General features: G+C 36.2%; 3 protein-coding genes across 3 annotated transcripts; 2 read left to right on the top strand and 1 right to left on the bottom strand.

Annotated features, from left to right (window-relative positions):
* Positions 1-4,985: 4,985 nt before the first annotated feature.
* On the top strand, positions 4,986-11,355 carry LOC140770711 (probable polygalacturonase). The gene is made up of 7 exons (XM_073111970.1): positions 4,986-5,577; positions 5,744-5,919; positions 7,044-7,361; positions 7,914-8,034; positions 8,120-8,294; positions 8,407-8,477; positions 10,417-11,355. The coding sequence occupies exons 2-7, from the start codon at positions 5,902-5,904 to the stop codon at positions 11,118-11,120; spliced, it is 1,407 nt and encodes a 468-aa protein (XP_072968071.1). The 5' UTR covers positions 4,986-5,577; positions 5,744-5,901; the 3' UTR covers positions 11,121-11,355.
* Positions 11,356-11,749: 394 nt separating this feature from the next.
* Positions 11,750-14,908, bottom strand: LOC140770710 (protein S-acyltransferase 18). The gene is made up of 9 exons (XM_073111969.1): positions 14,722-14,908; positions 14,440-14,553; positions 14,026-14,352; positions 13,878-13,946; positions 13,714-13,785; positions 13,488-13,616; positions 13,315-13,395; positions 12,700-12,867; positions 11,750-12,602 (listed from the first exon to the last, which is right to left on the bottom strand). The coding sequence occupies exons 1-9, from the start codon at positions 14,761-14,763 to the stop codon at positions 12,105-12,107; spliced, it is 1,500 nt and encodes a 499-aa protein (XP_072968070.1). The 5' UTR covers positions 14,764-14,908; the 3' UTR covers positions 11,750-12,104.
* A 2,894-nt stretch (positions 14,909-17,802) lies between these two features.
* Positions 17,803-19,127, top strand: LOC140770192 (probable transcription factor At1g44810). The gene has a single exon (XM_073111247.1). It carries the CDS (start codon positions 18,078-18,080, stop codon positions 18,720-18,722), a length of 645 nt encoding a protein of 214 aa, XP_072967348.1. The 5' UTR covers positions 17,803-18,077; the 3' UTR covers positions 18,723-19,127.
* The last annotated feature ends 2,664 nt before the right edge of the window (positions 19,128-21,791 follow it).

The raw sequence follows: 21,791 nt of genomic DNA, 5'->3' as shown, positions 1-21,791 counted from the left end.
CGTATTCTCTCCCATCAAACCAACACTGCAGTACCCTTTCATTCTCTTCTCCGGCAGTGACTAAATTTTCTCTGATGCTGGTGTTGTTGACTCTACTTCCAACTCACAGTTGTGTTCTTCTCTACACAGAAGGTAACACTTTGTTTCCATTTTTTTTTTCTCTTGTCATATTATCATTTAGGTTGCATTTTGCATGCCTGAAGTAAAATTTGTTGCTGAATCTGAAACTTAGAAATGTAACTTCTCAAGATTTGACTGCACGTTTGATCGGTTAAAGCCGATAGCGATCCAAAACAAAGGTCAAAATCTGTAATCTTGCAAATTTCGACTTTGATCAATGAGTTTCAGCATTGATTTTAAATAAATTTTTAGCCATTTCTGTTCCGTCTCGGGCGAAGATTCAAACCATGGTACTAAGCATATTAATCTCAGATAATAAAAAATTTCCCTTTCGCAGCCTTTTCCGGTGAAAAGAGATGATTGATCCACAGAATCACCAGTAAGATACTTTCAAATTTTGTCGAAACCCTGGTTAATGATTTGGATCACCTTGGATGAATAAAGGACCATTAGCTCTGATACTAATTCTGCACTATAAGAATCAACTGCTAGATCACATTTAAATTGCTATTAAAGATTTCATACAGATTTTAGCAGTGGCTTTGTAGTATCAAACCCCAGAGATCTACTCAGAAAGGAGATGATATTACTTGATATTCCCATTCAGAAACTAGTTTTCCTTCTCTACAAGATAATAATTCAGAATGTCAAGAAAGGAGATTCTGCTCAGCAGCTGAAAATTTACAATTCAGGGTAATTTCTGACTACTTATAACTTGCAGAATTTGATACAAAGTTTCACTGTATCTATTCAATTGTATTGCAATGATGAGATCAATTTGCTTGCTAGGAAATTGGCAATGCCTCTGAAGAAATACAGTTCAGTATCAGTAGAGGACTGTTGGTTGAACAAAGTTAGGAGTTTCTAGCACTAGTATATTTAATATTTCTGCTGATGAAAATATAAGTTTTATTGTGCCATCTTCACTCCCTTCACTCTTCTAACTCACATTTCAACACATTTTATGCAATGAATAATTTTCAAACATAACTCCACCACTGCCAGATTGCTTCCAAATTCCACTCTGATTGAATCCATAACTGGTATTCAAGTCCAAAGAAGCCAGCCATGGTCATGCCTGCATGCTTGGAATCCAGATACATGTGTCTACTTTAGACTTTGGAAAATTGTCAAATTACACCCTATACTTTTTAGTATTTTTATTAACACTCCTTTAATTTGTAATCCATTTCATCATTTTTCTCTATAATTTTCACATAATGCTATATTATTACTTAGACTAACTAAAATTAACCATGTTATATAGTTTATAGAACTCTATTGATTAGATTACTAATATATCCTTAAAATCTAGGCAATCTCACCATATTAAAATTCTCTCGTGTATATAAATAAATACTCTATCCCATGTAATCTAGGTATTTTATAAATTGCTTTTTATATTTTGATAAAATATTCCTTTGTTGATACCTTTCTATTTGAAAATAGTTAAGTTAAATTAACTCAGAATGTTATATAAAAATTATATAAAAAAAATCAGGTTATAAAATCCTCTGAGATGTAAATCGGAAAATAGTAAAATTTCATAGTGTTATTTAAAAATTTCCCTTAAACTTATGTTTTTTATGCCTTTTTTTTATTTGTTTTATTTTACATAAACTTGGTACCTAAATTTGTCAATCTAAAATACCTCTCTTACAATCAACTCATACTCATAGTAATTATTGTAAAAAAAATTACTTAGTGATTTAGTAACTTAGCTCAACGGCTCATGACCTAAATACCTCTAAATCTACATAGAATTAGCCTTTTGTGCACAGCTCATATCTAACCTTTATATATATATATATATATATATATATATATATATATATATAAAAGAAACCCACCCCATTTCTCATGGTCATTGATCACAGTACTGTGGCCATCTCTGAAAAGTTCTCAGAAGTAGCACCCTTCAATGTGGATGGATGGCTGCTTCCATGTATGTATGTGGTCCATGCATGACATGCAGCAGGTTATGTAGTAGAAGACAGACATGGATCAAAAGTTGATGGATCATGTGGGAGTTGGTTATAAGATCATCAGATGGACTCTGGTTAAAAAAACAAAACCAAAAAAAAAAGAAAAAAAAAATTGCCTGACATGTGAAGGAGTAGTACTCCTCCATTAAAGCTCCTTGTACAGCTGAGGAAGGAGCTGGTTGATGGTTGTTGCCAATTTGCTGCTCCTCATTATTCACATGGGAGCCATTTATGATGCTAGCAACTACTAGTTTTATTTGAACAAGGGATCTCAGAATGGAGTGCAATCAATGCCAAGGTATTAGGCTATGCCAATTGGGCTATAGATTACAATAAGATAACATTGTAAGTAACTAAGATGTGCTAGTTTTATTTCTCTCTTTCCTTTTTTTTTTTTCTTTTTGTTAGAAGATATTATCAAATAAAAGTTTAAGTTGTTAGATAACAAGATTAATAATTTTATTTTATGTGTATCATTAAGCTGTTTTCTTTGGTTGATAGCATCTATTTCTTTGTCATTCTATTAAGACAAAAACTGTAACATTTTAAATAGTTAGAGAGCAAATTGAATGCTTTTAGAGGTATAATATGATACCAAGTCGTGTGTGATTAAACTTAAATCGTTTTAATTTCACCAGATTAATTTATCAAAAGAGAAGTGTAAGAAATTTATTTACATGCATACACAAGGTGGTGGTTCTTCCTGTTGGTAGTACATTCCACCCTTTTTAGGTCTCGTCTTGGATCTTTGTGCATAACTTTACTTCATGTACATGATTCTGTTATAATTATTATTATTATAATGTTACAACCTTCCCTTCCCTAGGAAAATGTTCACATAACTGTTCCTCTTCAGGCATTGGATCCCAAAACAGAGGCCATTTTTTAATGACTGGGCAATGAAGCCTTCTTTCCCTCCTTATCTTTCTCTCTCCAGTTCTTTCTGCTATAAAGCTTCCAATTCTTTGTTCTATATTTATTAGCATTCCTCGATCATATTTCCCATGCCAGCTTCCATTGGGAAGATATTCTTTAATAAATTCCTCTCTTAAATGATACAGGGGTAAAAAGTGTTGCCAAATGTAAAAATTTAGAGGGGGTATAATAATACAAAACAAAGTTTGAGAGGGAAATGATTCTTTTTGTTCAAAGTAGAAGGTGTGTTAAAAATATTTAGCTCTAATATATCATGCCTTGATAGATCTAATCTCTTTAAATTTCACCATTTTACTCTTCTGAGTTTAACTTAGGAGCTTGTAGCATGTGGTATTCACAAGGTAACAGGGCAATATATGTGACAAAATTGCATGAATCATATGATGAGATTCGTTTCCAAATCTCTCTCTTTCTATGCATGTCATGTGAAAAGAAGAATAAAGAGAGAGAGAAATGGAAGATTTGATTCTAACTTTTTTTATGAGTCATTACCACTAAAAAGTGGATGTTTCATGGCTCTAGAAATATTTGTCTAAGAATATTCCTACATCCAGATAACCTTGAAGCCTTGTAGCATCATTATTTGGCTTCCTAACTTCTAAGCTAATTTTTGTTGATTGTCTAATAATTATCAGAGAGTCTTATAGATTCAATTCTTCTTATAAAAATGTATCACAAATGGGCTAAATTTCTATTATGATAGTAAATTGCTTATTGTTTTATTATTATTTTTTTTTTTAAAAAAAAGTGACAATGACTAGTCCTTGCCATGTGGTATTGTTGATCTTGTTATTTGATCCAGTGGTCTTCTTCATATGGGGATATCAAATGAATTTAATGCTACTGTTAGGAACATTGGAACATGAAGCAATCCAAGCAGGCTACTTGGATAGTTAACAGGCAGTTTGTTTATCTATTGCTAGACCGCTAAAGAGTAAGGGAATTGCTACCATGCAATCAAATAAGTTGGCCAAATAATTATTAATCTTTTAAGAGTCTCTAAGTTTAGATATAGACTGAACAAAGAATCAACTCTTTTTAAATATAAGAATACTTAGATCTTATAGATTAAATATAAAAATACTTAGATCTTATAGATTTTACTGGAGAGCTTCCCTTAACTTCACTACTCGGCGCAAGGATCAATTTTTTCATGGCTTATGCCAGGAATTGACCCCATGACCTCCTGTCGGGAAGCGAAGTGGTACCGGGTTTAGGGTTTAGTGACTTTGAATTGGACTTTATCACCCGTTTTATTAACCTAAATTTATATTATATCTATAGATACATTCTGGAGGAAAGGCCACCATATCATATGAGGTGTAACTTATGGCCAATGAGAGAGTAAGGAGAATTTATAGGCAATGAGATATCATGAGTTCCCCACTTACATCTAAAAAGGCTTGGACTAGCTTTAGTTGATAAACTGACAGAAATTATATATGCTGGAATTATTTTTTATTTTTTTATGCTTCTTGATGTAGAGGTCAAAATCTCAATCCATGTGTCCATTGCTTCAAGTAGCAATCAACCTTACGGTCAAATCTGAAGGACACTCCCAGTCATGTACTTGGATTCTTGTAGTCCCTTTTTCAAGTTTTCTTGATTCCATTTCAGGTGCTTTTATTCTCAGTCATTTTTACTTCTGAGAATTATGTTAAAAAACCAAAATTTCACATTCTCAGTTGAATTTAGGTTTGGTTTCTTACTTTGGTTTTTTTTTCTTTTTTCTTTCTAATCTTTGTATTTATCCAATTCGAATTTCAATTTCATATACTTAATTTCCAAGAGAGGCCCAGTAGTTTGGTCAGAAACTCCTTTATTCCTATCTTTTTCCATGGTTTAAGCTAGTTTCTAAGGCAAGATATACAAAGGTTGCCAATTGATTATCTGGAACTAATCCCATTGTTTACCAGATCTTGCTTTGTACACAGACACCTCGAATGCCATCTGTTCTCCATATGCAAAGCAAACAACATGGTACTTGGAATGCCAGAGGCTGTCTAATTTGGTTCTTTGTTTCACCTCTGGAGGTCTAGGAACAGCCAGGGAATCCCAAGGGATCAATTTGACTTTCCCACCCATCACAGGTTTAAAACTCAACAAAGGTGATTCTTTTCACAGCAAGGGCTGTTCAGTCTTTTCATGTCCTCCTCCTCACTGTCACAGGTTATAATGGTGTGGAATCCAAAGATCACCCTTGCCAAAGATTCCTCCTGCTGACCCTCTTTGCCTTCATCTCTCTCCTTTCTTGGCCCAATCACCTTCCAGTTATAGTCTTTGGCATTTGACCACTCCTTGTCTTCCTTCTGTGCATGAAGCCATGGAATGACTCCATCTTTGTTTCTTTTTTATTTTCTTTTTTTATCTCTGATTGCATAGAGTTAGTTCACTGTTCGAAAACCATCAAAACCCAACTGGATGTTTCTTTTCTTCCTTCAATTCTTGTGTTTGCAGGTAGCTTGAGAGACCCAGAAGACCCGTTTGGGGTATTGGGTTGCTTGGGGGCAGAGGAGGGCAGGCTGGAAGACAAAAGGTGGTGTCCAAGGACAGTTTTGTTCTGTTCTTTTACAAGACATCAATAGTCACTGTCATCATTTCTTATTTTTCTTTCCCCCTTTTATTTTTATTTTTTTCCCCCTTTCCTTTTTGTTGGGTGGTGGTGGTGGTGGTGCTGGTGGTGGGGATGGTCTCCCAAGCAGAGGCCCATTTGATCACTTGGGGGGTGTTGTTTCCCTTGTGATGATGGTTGTTGATTGAGATGGGGAGGAGTTCCTGAAAGGGTGACACAGTTGTTCTTCCTTCTGGTTCTCTAGGCTAGTCTTACCAGAGGAGTAGGGTTGGTTTGAGAACAAATCAGATGAGGAGATCCGCAGCTGTAAGTGCCTTTTTTTTGTTCCTCTTGATGTTTTTGTTCAATTCTTCAAGATTCCTTTTTTGTAATCCCTCCTCAACAAGATCATTGCTCTTAATGTTGCAAGAACCGTGGTACATGTTTTAGATCTTTCAGAATAAGTGCCGATTGGGGGTTAATCTGCAGTGTTATCCTTTTTTTCTTGTCTGTTTTCTCTCATCTTTAGTTGCAAGAAGAACAACTTTGTAGTGCATTGATGTCATCCCTTCCTGCATTGCACTAGGAGGATTATTTATTTATTTATAAATGCTTGATACTAATCAGTACTAGAGCACTGTCTATCTGCATTGGTGAATTGTGGGGATTTTTTGGGTTATTTACAAGATTCAGGTACTTCAGTACTTAGGTTTGCAATCTCATCTTCAATGATTCATGTGTGTTTTTTTTCCCTTGGCAAGATATGCTTAGGATCTTAAGAACTGCTGTTTGGAAGTGTTGCCCTTTTCATGGACTTGTTCTTACCAATGTCAATATGGGGAAATGATTGCCACAGAAGCAGGATTATTTAGAAAAGAGTTAAATTCAATTTGTTCTTCCTTGATGGTAATCAGTGGTTAGGTATTGCTTTTGATCTTGCTTAGTAGATTATTCTGTTAGTCATGATCTATGAGAACCGTGTTGGGTGTGGTTCTAATGTTTTATTTGGACTTTGATCAACCATAAATCTGTTTTTTTTTTTTTTTCAACTGGCTATGTTTTCTACTCCAGCTTATTCTTTCTTTTCTCATGACTTTTCTTCACATATGGTCAGTCAGAACAGACATTAATTAGGATGATTAATACAAGTGCACACTCTTGCTCATCCGTTTCTTGCTTCACTTTAAGTAAACTGGCATATGACTTACAAAGATAGAAAAAGAATCGCATTCTGGAATGGACCATTGTAACTAACTTCACCAAAAATGGCCCCAAGGCAAATCTTGTAATTGCTATATTCAGTGGAATTGTAAACAACAGCATGCTAGAATTTCTTCTTCAGAACTTGGCTATATTATTTTTCTTCCCTGAGAACCTTCTCTTTTTTCCTTTCACAATATGAGCAGAACATTTGGATTGCTAATACTTATCTGTCAAATTTTTTGACTCAGTTTCTTCAAGTACTTTGGGTTCTTGCAACAATCAGTGATTTGCAGTCCGCTGCTGTCTCCAGTTCATACTGCAAGCCAATGGGATCAGGCATATATCGGCCACATAGTGTCACGATAACTGAGTTTGGTGCTGTTGGAGATGGTGTCACTCTCAACACCAAAGCATTTCAGAATGCTATCTTCTATCTTAATTCATTTGCAGATAAGGGTGGAGCACAACTCTTTGTGCCTGCTGGACGGTGGTTGACAGGGAGTTTTAATCTTATCAGCCATCTCACTTTGTCCTTGGACAAGGATGCTGTAATAATTGGATCCAAGGTGAGTTTAAAGAGTTGTGCTAATTTTTATATATAACATATACTGTAATCTTCTTTTACAAGAAACAGCTTATATATTTTATACTATTTTACAAATGGGATCATGTCATAGATCTCCAATTACTAGACACAATGAAAGATTCTACTCACTTAAAGTTTCCAACTATTTAGAAAACAAATAGAATGAAAAAAAAAAGAAAATCTACCCATTATATAAACCTACATTGTGTTTGATTGGTTTGAAGACATGAAGACTATTTAAGATACTGTAGGTTGAGTACCTGCAACATGGTTTTATATGTGTGAACAATTGGACATGGTTCGTTAAGGATGAATTTTGAACAACTTACAAATTTTTGCAAAATTTTATCTCTGCATCCATTTTTCCTCAGTTGCACAATTGACAGTTGCAAGTTACTTCAAATCATAAAATGGGTTGTTTGTTTCATTTTTTTGAATAAGATAAATAATCAAATTATCTGGTAGAGTAAATCATTAGTTCATAGTACTTATTAGAGAAAATAAAGTACTCTAATATATAGGTTACTTTCAGGATTCCTCTGATTGGCCAGTCATTGATCCACTCCCTTCATATGGGCGAGGTAGAGAGCTACCTGGTGCAAGACATCAAAGCCTAATATTTGGTTCAAATCTTACGGATGTCATAATAACTGGTTAGTGATACTTAGAAGAACTATCTCCATGCCCAAGGTAAGTTTCATCAATAAGATAAGGGCTTTAATATTAATTTTCTTCCAGGTGGTAATGGTACAATTGATGGTCAAGGAGGTATCTGGTGGGACTGGTTCAAGAACCACACTCTGAACTATACTCGGCCACATCTTGTTGAGCTGATCAACTCAACTGGTGTGGTTATCTCAAATCTTACTTTAAAAAACTCACCATTTTGGGCTATCCACCCTGTATATTGCAGGTTTGTCCCTCCTAGTGTTTAACTGTCTTTCTCTTGTTAGATCTATAAATTGATGCACATGTGGAGATTTATGTGCTAGGGAGACTTGAGACTGTTTTTGCTAAATGAACAGCCAAGTGCTTGTCCAGAATGTCACAATCCTTGCACCGCTCGATTCACCAAACACAGATGGCATTGATCCAGGTATGCTAAACAGTTTAATGCATTTTCCATACCTCAATAAGATATTGTTTTTTTTTCCCTTGCTGCACCATTCATCTTATAGCATAGACAGCGCTCTTCAATTAGCACTTTTTTTAACCAAAAAAATATGCGTAGTTTTGCTCTTAATACTGCTTTCTATGATTTAACCATAAATAGGATCTTCTATGCCCATGATAGTAAATACATAGACTAGCTGATTTTTTTCAATGAAATTATTGATTCTAGATATATTTTAATTAACCAAATGGAAAATGTATGAAGTATGGACCAGCTTCCAAAGAACATTGTCTTGGTTACAACTACCTCTTTGGCGTCTACTTTAGCAAAGACGGCAAATGCATGCCCTTGATCTTTGGGTACATAGAGTGGAATAATAACATAATTTGATGGGCGGAAAAAATACATACATAAAATTATAATTTTTTTATTCTTCATTGTTACACATTAAGAAACAACTTCTTGTGCTCTAACTCTATCGATGTAGTTGGGTATGCTACAGCAGCCGGTTGAAGGAACTGAAACACAAATGAGATCAGAAGATGTCAAAACCATATGATAGGTTACTGTGTGTATCTTAATTTGGTTATTAGTCAAGTCAAGCTACATCTTATATACAGTTTTATCTTTTTGTATGGATTCAGTATCTTAATAAGGGTAGATGAGAATTCAAGTTCTATTTTAGGTGCAGGGTAGGTTTGCATGATTGATCTCAGCATTTATCTTTTGAAAGTTTCAGATGTTCTGTTAGGTCTTCATTATATTTTCTATATGTATGCTTATATTTAGTAAGATTATAGCTAGTGACAATAAGTTTGAGAACTTCGGATATTCAGCACACGGTTTTGATTCTTTTGAAAGCAAACTTTTTAACATGTTACTTTTTTGGATTCTGTGAAAGGTTCTTTTGTAGATTGGGCCCCTCTGACGAAATATTTACAATTTGCAGTAGGTCTTTGCTACGTCTATGCTTAAATTTTCTAAAGCTGTCTTTACCTGGCCAAACTTCTGCTTTTAACCATTTGTGGTTCATGAAATGAAATCTGATGTTTATGATATTGATCAACATGATTCTTCCATTGAGCTCATAAGCTCTGTATTCAAATCTTGTTCTCAAATTTTTTCGTCATAAGTTATAATTCTCTCATATTTTCAAGATACTTTGTGTAATGGCCATTTTCATATTCTTATGCAATTGTAAATATCTTTAATCATTCTCAGACAAATACATACTAGTCAAGAGGTTCAACAATTTTTATACTTTTACTGTAACACTTTCATGAGTTCTGTAAGGAATTTAAGAACTTAGACTTTCAAACCTGAAACATGTCTGATGACTCCAAATAATAAATCAAACTACTGCATAATATGTCGTACACAAGGTCATTTTACTTGTTTGCTTAGTACATTTTCTAATTCTTTTCTGATTTCTTTCTGACTGGAGTTCTTAATCTTGGATAAATTTGACAGGAAGCTGCGATAAGTCAAACCAGAAATTGGAACAATTTTTTTTTCCAATTTGACTAGCCAATTAGTTCAATGCAAAATCAGCATGGTGTCAAAAGTTAACTTACACTTGTCAATAATTTTGATTGTTAAAGACCCTTTTGGCTCATGGGATTAGTAATTTAGTAGGTAGTTGTTCTAAAAGTTGGACACCATTTCTAAGGGCCATATTAAGAAGCTTATTGGACCATCCTTAAATTGCTCTTGGGGAGTATCTTCTAAGAAAATTGAATCACCTTTCTAGTTATAAGAACTTGTAGGATGCAACTGCCACATGATACTGAAATATTGAATTATGAATTGCAAACTTGGTAGGTTCGTCAACTCTTGAATATCTGACTGCAGTTATAAACCTTTTGATTACTTGATTTGAAGTATGGAGTAATTTTGCTAATTCTAGTATGAAAACATTCAGATTCGTCCAATAATGTCTGCATTGAAGATTGTTACATCAGAACCGGAGATGATCTGATTGTCATCAAAAGCGGGTGGGACGAATATGGCATTTCCTTTGCTCATCCAAGCTCCAACATCAGCATACACCGCATTGTGGGAGAAACAGGATCAGGTGCAGGCATTGCCTTTGGAAGTGAGATGTCAGGTGGCATATCAGATGTCCACGCCGAGGACATTCGTCTCTTCAATTCGCTACATGGGATCAGAATAAAAACATCTCCGGGACGTGGAGGGTATGTTCGGAACTTGTACATAGCCGATGTGGTCATGACCAATGTGAAAATAGCCATCAGGATCACTGGTCAGTACGGTGAGCATCCAGATGACAACTACGACAAGGATGCTCTTCCAGTAATCAGCAGAATAACAATCAAAGATGTTGTAGGTATGAATATCAGCACTGCCGGCTTCTTAGATGGTATCCAAGGGGACAATTTCAGCAGTATATGCTTGTCCAATGTCAACCTAAATGTAACTTCAAATCATCCATGGAAGTGTTCATTCATACAAGGCTATTCAAACTTGGTCTCTCCAGAAGTATGTGAGCCGCTCAGAGGAGTCGCTGATGAAGCTGCACTTTGTTATGCAGATAACTATCTCAGACCGCAGCAATCGGCTGCGAACCGGTTGGTTAGTCCCTTCCTGAAGTTGCCATCACTGTAATGTCAATGTCAATACTGCATTTGTGTCGTTACTGAAGGATCTTTATTTGTCTATTATATCTATTCTTGCCATTGATTCCTTCACAGTTTTGTGTTGTGCCAAACTTACTGCTGGAGCTTGTTATTGTCGCCACTGTAATCTGTATACTTGAGTCTCTTTTGGAACATGAAGAAATGGAGAGTGAATAAGAATCATAGTTGCAGCTCATCTCTTACTAATGTCTAGTTGAGACTTGCAATGGTCAGAGATGCTGAGGCTTTCACTAGTTTTTCCTTCTCCTATCACAATATTCCCTCTTCTTTTCAGTCTCATTTCATATGACTAATCTCCACATCCACTTTCACAAATTAATCTTCCACTTTGAGTTCTTGTGGTGTTCTTTTCAGCAAAAGCTAGCAAGTATGAATATAATAGCCATTCTGGGATCTTCTGCTATCCTCCATTATCACAAAATAAGTGTGTAAATGGAGTCTTCAGGAGCAATGCTTCATCCATAGAGAAATGGGGAAAAGTAATTAAAAATTATATATTACAGAGAGAGAGAGAGAGAGAGCTTTTTAAGTCGACAAGATCTGCTATCATTATCATTAGGGAAACTTTCTAAGAATAAAATAAGCAACATCATCAGAAGGTTCATATGGTACTTATATATAATGTTATTCTCTTTAACCCCATGCAGAGCTGCTTTTCTCCACCCCTGATCTAATCTAAAACAATTTTTTGTATCATCTCTAATACAATAATTCATAAAGAAGAGTCCTTAACATTATTCTATAGACTTAACTGACCTTGAATGAATAAAAACCTTCATAAACACTATAGTTTGTATTTCCTTCAGAAAACAAAATTCCCCCCTAAAGGAACACCTAGAGGCCAACAATTCTCAGAGGCTGAGAAACTGAAAAAGGTAAAAACTCTTACATGCAAGAAAGGAACCAACAAGAGAGTACATGAGAAAGAATAGGTAGATTTGTATTCAAATGCTTATGTTGGAGAAGCCTCATCCTCACCACCCTTGGTCAAAATAGAGCACAGCACCTGCTTAGAGATGTGATTTTCGAGTTCCCTTGAAACTTCTGTCAGTTTGAGATCAAAGCTACTCCTGTACTTCTGAGGTTTGGGAGATGGAGACCCCGAAAACCTCCTCCTTGGGCTCGAGAACCGCCCGCTTGGTGAATTGGGAAACCAAGCCTTTGTGACCACCGGCGTGATCTCGCTTAGCACTGTCATCTGCTTTCTTCCTGGTACTATCAGGGGTCCTTGTTTGACCTCCACTGGCAGTGGCTTCATTGGTGATATGGAAGGTCCGTATGCTAGTCTTGGAGGTAGCTTCTGTCTAATTCTCTCCCTTGCTCTCTCTGCAGCAATCAGTGCCTTCTCTTTACTCATCTTGATCAACTTCCATGGGTTGATCTGGAAATCTGCCTTTGTGTTTGAAGTGTTAGATTCCTTATCGATTCTTATCGATATCTTTTGAGCACTCTGCAATTATTTTGTTTCACGTAAGCTTTGGTCAGATATATAGACATGAAGGCAGTTTACTACTAGTATGAAAAGTATTATTCCTAAGAAATCTTACTTGATTCAGTTCATTTTTTCTGCATAAGAATCTGGAGAGAAAGGATGGTCTTTCTGGCGTGTCATCGAAGTCAATGCTTTCGTCAGAAGATGAATCTGTGTCATCAAATGGATCCATCGACTGGGCTTCTTCTCTCATTGCTAGGATGTAATCATATGTTCTCATGCCCTGAAATTATTATCACTTTCGCATCTAAGATTAAGAGAAAATAAAAACAAATAAAAGGCATAGCAAGTATTTCAGAGTTCAGTTTCATCTCTAATGCAAATTCCATGCCAATTATGCTTCAGCAAATAACGCGTAACACATAATATTTTTCTTTACACTTGCAATGATCAAACAAACGTATGGCCACTAAAGCTATAAGGAAGTTTCTTGATTTGTCATGGCCATACACTTTCAATATTTACAATGCTTGGCATATTATAACTGACATAATATTCTTTCCATCAATTAAGAGATGTAACCAATATTTGCTTGCAATGGAGCTGCAATAAATTGCCTTCCAGACTTTCAAATATGTAATGGCTTCCAGATTCCAAGCAACTATAAATAGGGAAATGGCCAAAACTTGACTGCGAGAAGTGAACTATAGCAGAAAGCACAAAACCAAACCTTTCTAATGAGGACAACATGGAAGAGGAAAAGCTGTCCCAGAGCTGCTGTGCTGTATCCTGTAAATATTGCCAATAGTATCTGCAGGAAATATATTAGAAAACCAACAAAATTTTAGAACTAAGACTTGTGAGTTTGAACAAAAGAACAGCTCAAGTATATTTAGTTAGTACTGATATTGCCGCGAGAACTCCTTTGGGAATCTCGATATGGAGTTTCTGTTCCATTTCCTTCTTTATCCCTTTGCTGTCGGCAAAACAGCGAACAAAGATGGCAATTGCCGTTCCTCCTTCGATAATTAGCTGTAGGAAGAGCGAGTGTTATGTACAAATTAGTACAAGACCAAGGTATTCCAGCTGATAAATTTGCAAAGTGCAAAATGTATAGGTGAATGCTAACCATCAACAAAATGAAGACCATAAGAAGAATAAAGGTAGTATAGTTCCTTCTTCCAATGCAGTTGTTTAACCACTGTAACAAAGCAGCTCAATAATTTATCACACATATCTATCATAGCAAGATAAATCACACAAACAAGTCCTTGGAGTCTAGTTCTTCTTCACCTTACAATGGTGATCGAATCCATCCACACATCGATTACAACTTCTGCAGTGCTTGCTATGCAATTTAACCTGGAAATATACTTTTGTGAATTTGTAAATACTTTTTAAATTACATACAACAAAATAAAAACATTGAAGTAGCACTGACCTCGAAATCACAGAGAGCACAGAATGAGATGTCATCTTCTTTCCGATGAGGCGATACCGCGTCGTCCATCACAACAAGAGGGAATGGCAACAAAGGCTCCATCTGAATGCGATTGTCTCGTGGGTCTAAATAGTTCCTTCTTATGCAACTGCTGAGGATCTTGTTCTCCATTTTCCTGAACAATCTCACCACTACCTGCCACAGGATGAACTTGTAGTTCAACTTTGGGAGCTTCCCTGATCTTGGCCCTCTTCTTTTCCTGGCATTTGTTCGGTCCGACGGATCGATCGCGGTACACCTTACGTATAGAAGCGCGATCGCAATCGCCTGGAATATAAATGAGCTGAATAATTCAGTGCCTCGTTCGCTCGCTACATCGCCTTATCGAGTTAACGTTTAACATTTTCATCTTACCGTGAAGGAAAACAATGAGAGTATCGTGTTTTCAACAATTCGGTTCCCGAGGAAGGGGCCGAGGAACACAAAGAAGTCAACTACTAGGAAGCTGAAGACTCCCATCCCCACAAACTGCAATGGCCAGCGAGAAGTATGTTTTTGTACTCAATTAGAACCCGAATTCAGCTTCAAAGAACTTGTTATCAAGAAAACGAAGGTGGGGGAAACAAAAGCAAGATTTGGGTTTCAAAGTTACAACAAATTCAAATCCAAATGCATAAAGAAGAGTTGTGAAGAGACCTGAAGGGGATGAAGGGGGAGTTGCCATCCATGGCGCCGCATGCTGTTGGGCTTGGAACTAAGAACTAGAGCTTCTCTTTCGTGTTCGGGTCTCTCTCCCAAATCATCAAAAAGTCCACTTTTTTTAATCCAAAAAACCTCCTCTCAGTGAGAAATGGACTCTCTCTCTCTCTCTCTCTCTCTCTCTCTCTCTCTCTCTCTCTCTCTCTCTCTCTCTCTCTCTCTCTCGCTCGCTCTCAAACACAACGGTCGGATTTTTGAAATTTGAAACTGGAACTTCGAGTCCCATCACCGCCCAGTAAGTTTTACTCATCTCTTGGAGAGAGAGTCCAAACTCGAGTCTAGCCAAAAAATAAAAAGAGTGTTTGACCAAATTAGCCCCGCTCCAAAGGTTTTTACCGAAATAACTTATATCTCAAATTTATTACTAAATATGATTTACTTCACCGTCAAAAACGCTGAACTGATCAGTATTTTTTTTTCTAACGTTGATCAGTTAAGCATTTTGTCTCGATCTTAGAACGTTGATCAGTTAAACATTTTATATATATATATATTATTTTATCTTAGTATTTTCAACGGATTGAGAGAAAATTTACTTTTATCTAAACATGCTGAACCTATCAGCGTTTTTACTTAGGGCAAAAAATACTAATCAATTAAGCATTTTTTTTAGAGCTACAGTGAATTATATTTCATTTACTAATAAGTAAGAGGCTATCCATTTCGGTTAACAAAATTAAAAATGGGTCAGTTCGGTGGAAAACTCAGCCAAAAGACAAGCATAAACATGACCTACTCAATTATTTCACTAGCCTCGTACAATTATTAGTAAGGGAAATTTCAAATAGCACCTTATGTTTTCATTATTTTTGTAATTATACGGTCTTTTTATTTTTATATGACACCTTAGTATTACTCTGACTTGATGTGAATATTGGTAGAGATTAGGACCACTAAGCAAGAATAAGTATCTTACTTATCTTATAATATCACAATATATATTCTATAAACAACATCATGGATAATTACACATAGACTATATTATCCATTAGACCCTCTTATTTATTTTTTTGTGACACATTATTATCCTCCTCTGTGTAAAAAACTTCTCAAATTCTTCTTCCATTAATTAATTAATTAATTCTTTATTAAGAATATACTAAATTGGGCCAAATAATTCATTACCTAATCCGTCCCAAATCTGATTAATTTGAAGTTGATCTCAAATTTATGATTTGTTTAATAAACGAGTTGTATTCAAAGTTAGGTAGATTCAAATTCAAGCTCCACTGAATATTTATATTCTTTTCTGATAAATAATTATATTATATAAACAAAATATTCCTAAGTTAGGGGTAAAATGAATATTTGGCTGTTACGATCCGACCACATGGGTTAAGTTAAGAGTCGAGTCGAGTCCAGTTTAGTCATATGAGTCATTAAGGTAAGTCAAAATAAGTTATGATAGTCCTTAAGGCAAGTCTAGTTAAGACAAGTCCAAATAAGTCATAACAACTCTTAAAACAAGTCTAATTAAGTTAAGTAAGCATTTAAGGTAAGTTCAATTTAGTCATGTAAACCTTTAAAATAAATCCTAATTCGAGCTAAGTCCGAGTAGGACTTATTATACCCCACCTCTATATATAGAGGGGCAGGGTTTCTTTGTTATTCATGTAAAAAATCTAAATATCTAAGCATTGATATTTAATTGAGTTTAGTTATTTTCTTATTATCATATTTACCATTTTATCGTAACCATTATATCGTCTTTACTTTTCTAGGGGTAGATCATAGTCATAGATCCTTCAAAGTTTTCAAATCTTAGCCACCTCCTACCTTTAGCAGTCACTCTACTATACCGCCATCCACCATCACCCTTGGCCGTCCGCCACCCTTTGATAACTACCGCAACGACGGATAATTACCATTTTGCCCTCTCTAATTTAGCTCCATCTTTTTTATTTTTAACATTTCATCCGACCTCCGATTTAGGTGAAACCAGAGCCATTATGATCCTAACTCATGAGGCTAACTTCACCTAAATTTTTATAATTTTTTTTTACGTACAGATCAGTCTAGATCTGGTTCGTAACATTGGCATTTTTTTTTTAATGTCATTATCAAGCAGGAGGAAAGATTTGAAATAGTTAAGAAAATGTCTTTAAAAAAGAAAAGGAAATAAAAGAGATCTATATGAAATATGAATTAGTTCATGGGGTTTGGTAGAAAGCCATTGACTTGGAAATTTTTATATCAATAATATTTTTAGGTAGAAAGCCCATGGGCTGACTTGGAATCTCATTTACTATGCAAGTTTTTGGCTACCACTAACCAAAAAGGATCTAAATCTATGGTATGAAAACAATGTATTGGGTCATATACTATGAACTAATAAATGGATAAACCTAAACCACCGGCTATAAGTTAGGTAGTAATTTTGGAGTATGTCTACTTCATTATTAGATCACGCCAAACAAATCCTCAGCAAGTTGACCAACATACTTCTGACCTTTGAGAGGATTAAAGAATAAAATCTCTTATTCTCTATGGACAACTAGTTGGTGAAGTCTCCAGCTCAAAAATAAATTGGTAAGTAATATAAACCTTAATTTTGTTATTATTTAAGAATATAAAGATTAGACAAATAGCTAATCCTTATTTGATATCATTACATTTACTCTCCACTAAGCTTTAATTTACAATGTGCTATTCTTCTAAAGTACCGCACTGCCGAACGATCAAATTAACTCAACCTGAGTCATCGAGCCAAGCCACTACACCGAACCACTGAATCAAGTTTTTTTATAATAATTATTGGTGTTGGAGTCGATCTTATGACCTCCTTAATCGTATTACCAAACTTAAGAACTTTCGTTATCCAAATAAGAAAAAGAAATATAATAATAAATTCTTAGCTTAGTTTGAAGTAGTATGTATATATATAATACAAAATAATTAATTGCTAATTTATGGAGTTAAAAATATAAAAATCATAGTTTTGAAAAGACCTAGCGGTCCTTGGAGCAGGGCAGAATTTTCTAAGTCATATACAACATTTATTCAACCAAGCAAGACTTATAAATACGGAGTCGGCTGTAATGGGCCCCCACCAGTCTGGCCCGTTTGGGGCCCGCATGGACGAACCCAACCAAAACCCAACCAAATCCACCATCCCATAATTTAATCAGATATTACTTGTATCACGCTCGTCCATTAGCCATCGGACGGCTACAGTAATATATCGGACCGGGTCCTAACCTAATCCCTGATTCCCCGTTTTTAATGCCTAAATTCGAACCCTAACCCTAAGCCTAACCAAACCCAAACCCATCTCCCCTCCACCGATCTCGGCGATGGCTTCCGCCGCCGACGACCTCGACGACTCCGAGGAGGACCCCGCGGCTGCCGTGGGATCTGGACCCAGCGATCGCCGGAAGAGGCGGCGGATCGCGAATTACGAGGCGGAGCCACGGGCGCAGGGGTACCAGAAGCTGTGGACGGAGGCCGACGAGATCGCGATCCTGGAAGGGTTCTTGGAGTTCGTGACGGAGCGGGGTACGACGCACGCCAATTACCAGCACGACACGGGCCCGTTCTACGACCGGATCAAAGGCCGGCTGCAGATCGAGTTCAACAAGAACCAGCTCGTCGAGAAGCTTCGCCGCCTCAAGAAGAAGTACCGCAACACCGTCGCGCGGATGGAAAGGAAGGATTTTTCCTTCCGGAGCCCGCACGAGAAGGCTACGTTCGAGATCGCGAGGAACATTTGGAGCCCTAATTTTAAGCCCAGGAACAAGAACTCTAACGACCAGGAGACGAATATAACATCTGCTTCCAACCTCGAGGTGGAAGTGAAGGAGGATTCGGGCAAGGCTATGGAGGAGAAGTGGAGGAAGCAGCGGATTCTTGAGCTGGAGGTGTTCCTGAAGCGGGTCGATCTCGTCCATGAGATCGTCGCGGCGAAGCTGGAGGAGCTCACATCGAAGGAAAGCGGGTAGAAAAGTTTGAACTTGGTGATGTATCTATCCTTTCTTTATCTTTTTAAAGAAAAAAAAAATCTTTTTTATTTATTTAGTACAGTTCTTTTCATAGTTTAGGAGTGTGGAGAAGATTTGAAATAACACCCCTTCTTTTCTTGTAAGTAGAGAAATGGATCTTTCCCTCTTTGTTGTTTGATTGGTCTCTCATCTCAATTGTGAAGGGGGAAGAGATCATGTACCTCATCTGTATTTATGTGCATTAGATGGTTAGAGTATGTCATTTAATTGGAGACCAGTACTAGCTATGGCCAGTCTTTTGTTGAGCATAAGTACTAATTTGTAATTGTTCTTGGAATTGTTTCAAAATTTGCTCTTGGTAATTTGTCAAGGGGGAAATAAATACTGCAAAAATTGTCTGTTGGATGTGTATTTTGTGGAATCTGGAAGGATTACTAATTGCACTGAAATGTAAAGGTAGAGTCTGGGTAAAATGTCATGAAAATTACTGGCCTTAGTGTTTAATCTGATATGAATGATTGCAGATGTATGTCTCTGGAACATTGGGGAAAAAAAGTGTGCTCTTCTGTTGTTTGAATCCAGATTGGCGAAAGGAACTATATAATTAGAAAGGTTGGTGGGTCATAAGTTGATATCTCTGCAACAGAAAGTTCATCTGAGATTATAATAGTTTCTCCAATCAAAGTCTCACCTTCCTTTTTCTTTTTTCTTTTTTTTTTAAAAAAAAAAACTAGCTTATGCTTCTACAGTAAATAGTAGGCACCTCAATTTGGGTGAACAAGAAAACATTTTAGATCATACATTTGCTTTGTTTGAGTGTAGGATGCTGAGGTTGAATATGAACATTTTGATTGAGAAATCTCAGCTCCAAGTTTGTACAGTTGATTTGGTTGTAGCTGTGTAGATGTCACCAATTGCTCCTAAGTTTACTGGTTTAAACCTGCCACAATGTTCTACTCAGGCATCTATTTGTACAAGATCAGTAGTACTTATCATGACAAAAACAAGGGGCATCTCCATTTCCATCAGTACATGAGGATGCAAGGCCAATGATCAATCAATTTGTGTCAAATTTTATTTCTAATATCCCCTTTATTTAGTGTATCTCTTATATATGTGCTGGCATGCTAAAAGTTTATTACTACTTGATAATAGCATGCCAGAAGTTTATTACTACTGAACAATTAAGAAAATAGCATGTCAAAAGTTTCAATATAATTGATAATGTCCAGTTACAACTTGGAACATGCTTTTGACATTCATGTATGGAGGATTCATTCCTCTTGGAAACAGGATGAAGCTTCCATGCCACTTTCCTCTCCTTTGCCTATGTACTACAAGACATGCAACCTAATTGAGCCACAGGGATTCTTCATGACAATCACATGCCAAATTTATAGCAACCACCACATTTATCATGGCCATGGGGGCAATGGTATATTATAAATTCCAAGGGTCCATAACACCAATTGACCACTAGATACTCTATACTCATTATTTTCTCATTTTTTCCCCTTTTTTTAATACCAATAATGGTGTCCTTCTTGTTAGAAAAACAAGTGGGTCATGATGTTTGCCTATATGAGAGTGGGGGCACATGAGGACTTAAGACCATATGCAATGACAAAATCCAAGGGCACCAGTGTTTCCCCAGTATTGGCTCCCTCAAATTTCTCAAAACCTTTCCACTTTTAAAGATTAGAAAATAAATAAATAAATAAAGCATTTTAAAAGTTAAAAATCCTGTGGGGCCTGGCAAAAACCACTGTTATCCATTGTTTTCTCTCAGAACAATGAAAAGGGGCAGTGTGTGAGCTAAAACATTGTTCTCAGAAGAGCCTTTGTGGATAAGAGCCACATGAGAGTTTGAGCCTTCTGGGTTCACTGCATCAGGATGAGGTTTTGACCAGTCTATTATGACTGCCAAAATATTATTAATTTTATTATTGTTTCAAAATTACTTGTTAAAGACTTAGAGTGTTGTATAATTGTTGTTATTGTCAATACCAAATCGAAGTAATATAGCTTAAAAGAGAGTCGTTTTCAGATAAAGTATTTTATTACTTTAACGAAGAAGTTGTCCTAAATTGAAAGAGTTGGTGATGGAACAGCATGATATCTTACTTGGCAAAAATTATAGTACAGTGTTTGATTAGTGTATAAGCCTTTAAACATGAATTAAAATATTTAAGATTTTGTGGGCAATCCTCTTCCATCGAAAGTATCATGTGTTTTATAGGTAGGTAGGTAGGTATATTCATTATCTAAAATTCATTCACAGAGTCTGGTGAAACATCAATGACAAGAGTCCAATCATATAGTTTAGATGCCACCCCAAGGTTCATGAAGACATATTTAATGGACCTTTTGAGAGAACAAATGTAGATCAACCGACTACAACTAGTAGTACATCTTCATCAAGTCAAATGGTGTCAAAGAACCCCATATTTGTGAAGGCTCCAATTATCAAGAAGATTAATGAAAGACACAGCCACCGTCCTTTCTTTTTAACTCTTGGTAGTATAAATTTGTGCTTTGGGAGTACCACATAGTAAAAACAAATACTTTTGGCACACACATATGTCCTACTTGGATGTCTGAAACCATAGCAAAAATATAGACTTTGGAAATAATGTGAAGCATGTGCAGAGGCAGGGTTGGCTTGATGGGGCCTCATCTCCCGGATCTTGCCTCCTTTTTTATCTCACCAACCACTCTTCTCCAACTTCCCTTCTATTACTTCTCTCCTACATCCATCCTTTATATATATATATATGTGTGTGTGTGTGTACACAAACACTAGTACAACATTGCATTCACTTCCCACTTTTGCCTATACACTAGAAGCTTAAATAGCTCATATGGGGTCCTGGGTCCGTTCCATTACATCTCCTTTCAAGAAGGCCTGCAACCTTCTCAATCCACCAAGAGACAAGAAGTGCCAAAGTACAGGTCAGTTTAGAGAGTTAATAGTTTTTTGACATACAAGTTTGTGGGTCATGTTGTATTGTATAGTATATATGGTGATTTGCTGAACAATTTCTATCTGTTTCAGGGAATGATCACCAT

The sequence above is a fragment of the Typha angustifolia genome, chromosome 11, assembly GCF_048772165.1.
Source record: "Typha angustifolia cultivar Huaian chromosome 11, ASM4877216v1, whole genome shotgun sequence".
NCBI lineage: Eukaryota > Viridiplantae > Streptophyta > Magnoliopsida > Poales > Typhaceae > Typha > Typha angustifolia.
The sequence above is the reverse complement of the archived record's forward strand: the minus strand, read 5'-3'. Positions and strand labels throughout refer to the sequence as shown.

What these genes read in the sequence shown, in the direction of transcription:
- LOC140770711 (XM_073111970.1), top strand. An exon ending in CTGTAATAATTGGATCCAAG is followed by an intron (nt 7,362 to 7,913) that starts GTGAGTTTAAAG and finishes GGTTACTTTCAG; the next exon opens with GATTCCTCTGATTGGCCAGT. An exon ending in CACAGATGGCATTGATCCAG is followed by an intron (nt 8,478 to 10,416) that starts GTATGCTAAACA and finishes GAAAACATTCAG; the next exon opens with ATTCGTCCAATAATGTCTGC.
- LOC140770710 (XM_073111969.1), bottom strand. Translation starts at nt 14,763, where the DNA reads ATGCGGCGCCATGGATGGCAACTCCCCCTTCATCCCCTTCAG. An exon ending in TCCCCCTTCATCCCCTTCAG is followed by an intron (nt 14,554 to 14,721) that starts GTCTCTTCACAA and finishes TGGCCATTGCAG; the next exon opens with TTTGTGGGGATGGGAGTCTT. An exon ending in GAAAAAATGAACTGAATCAA is followed by an intron (nt 12,603 to 12,699) that starts GTAAGATTTCTT and finishes AAATAATTGCAG; the next exon opens with AGTGCTCAAAAGATATCGAT.
- LOC140770192 (XM_073111247.1), top strand. Translation starts at nt 18,078, where the DNA reads ATGGCTTCCGCCGCCGACGACCTCGACGACTCCGAGGAGGACCCCGCG.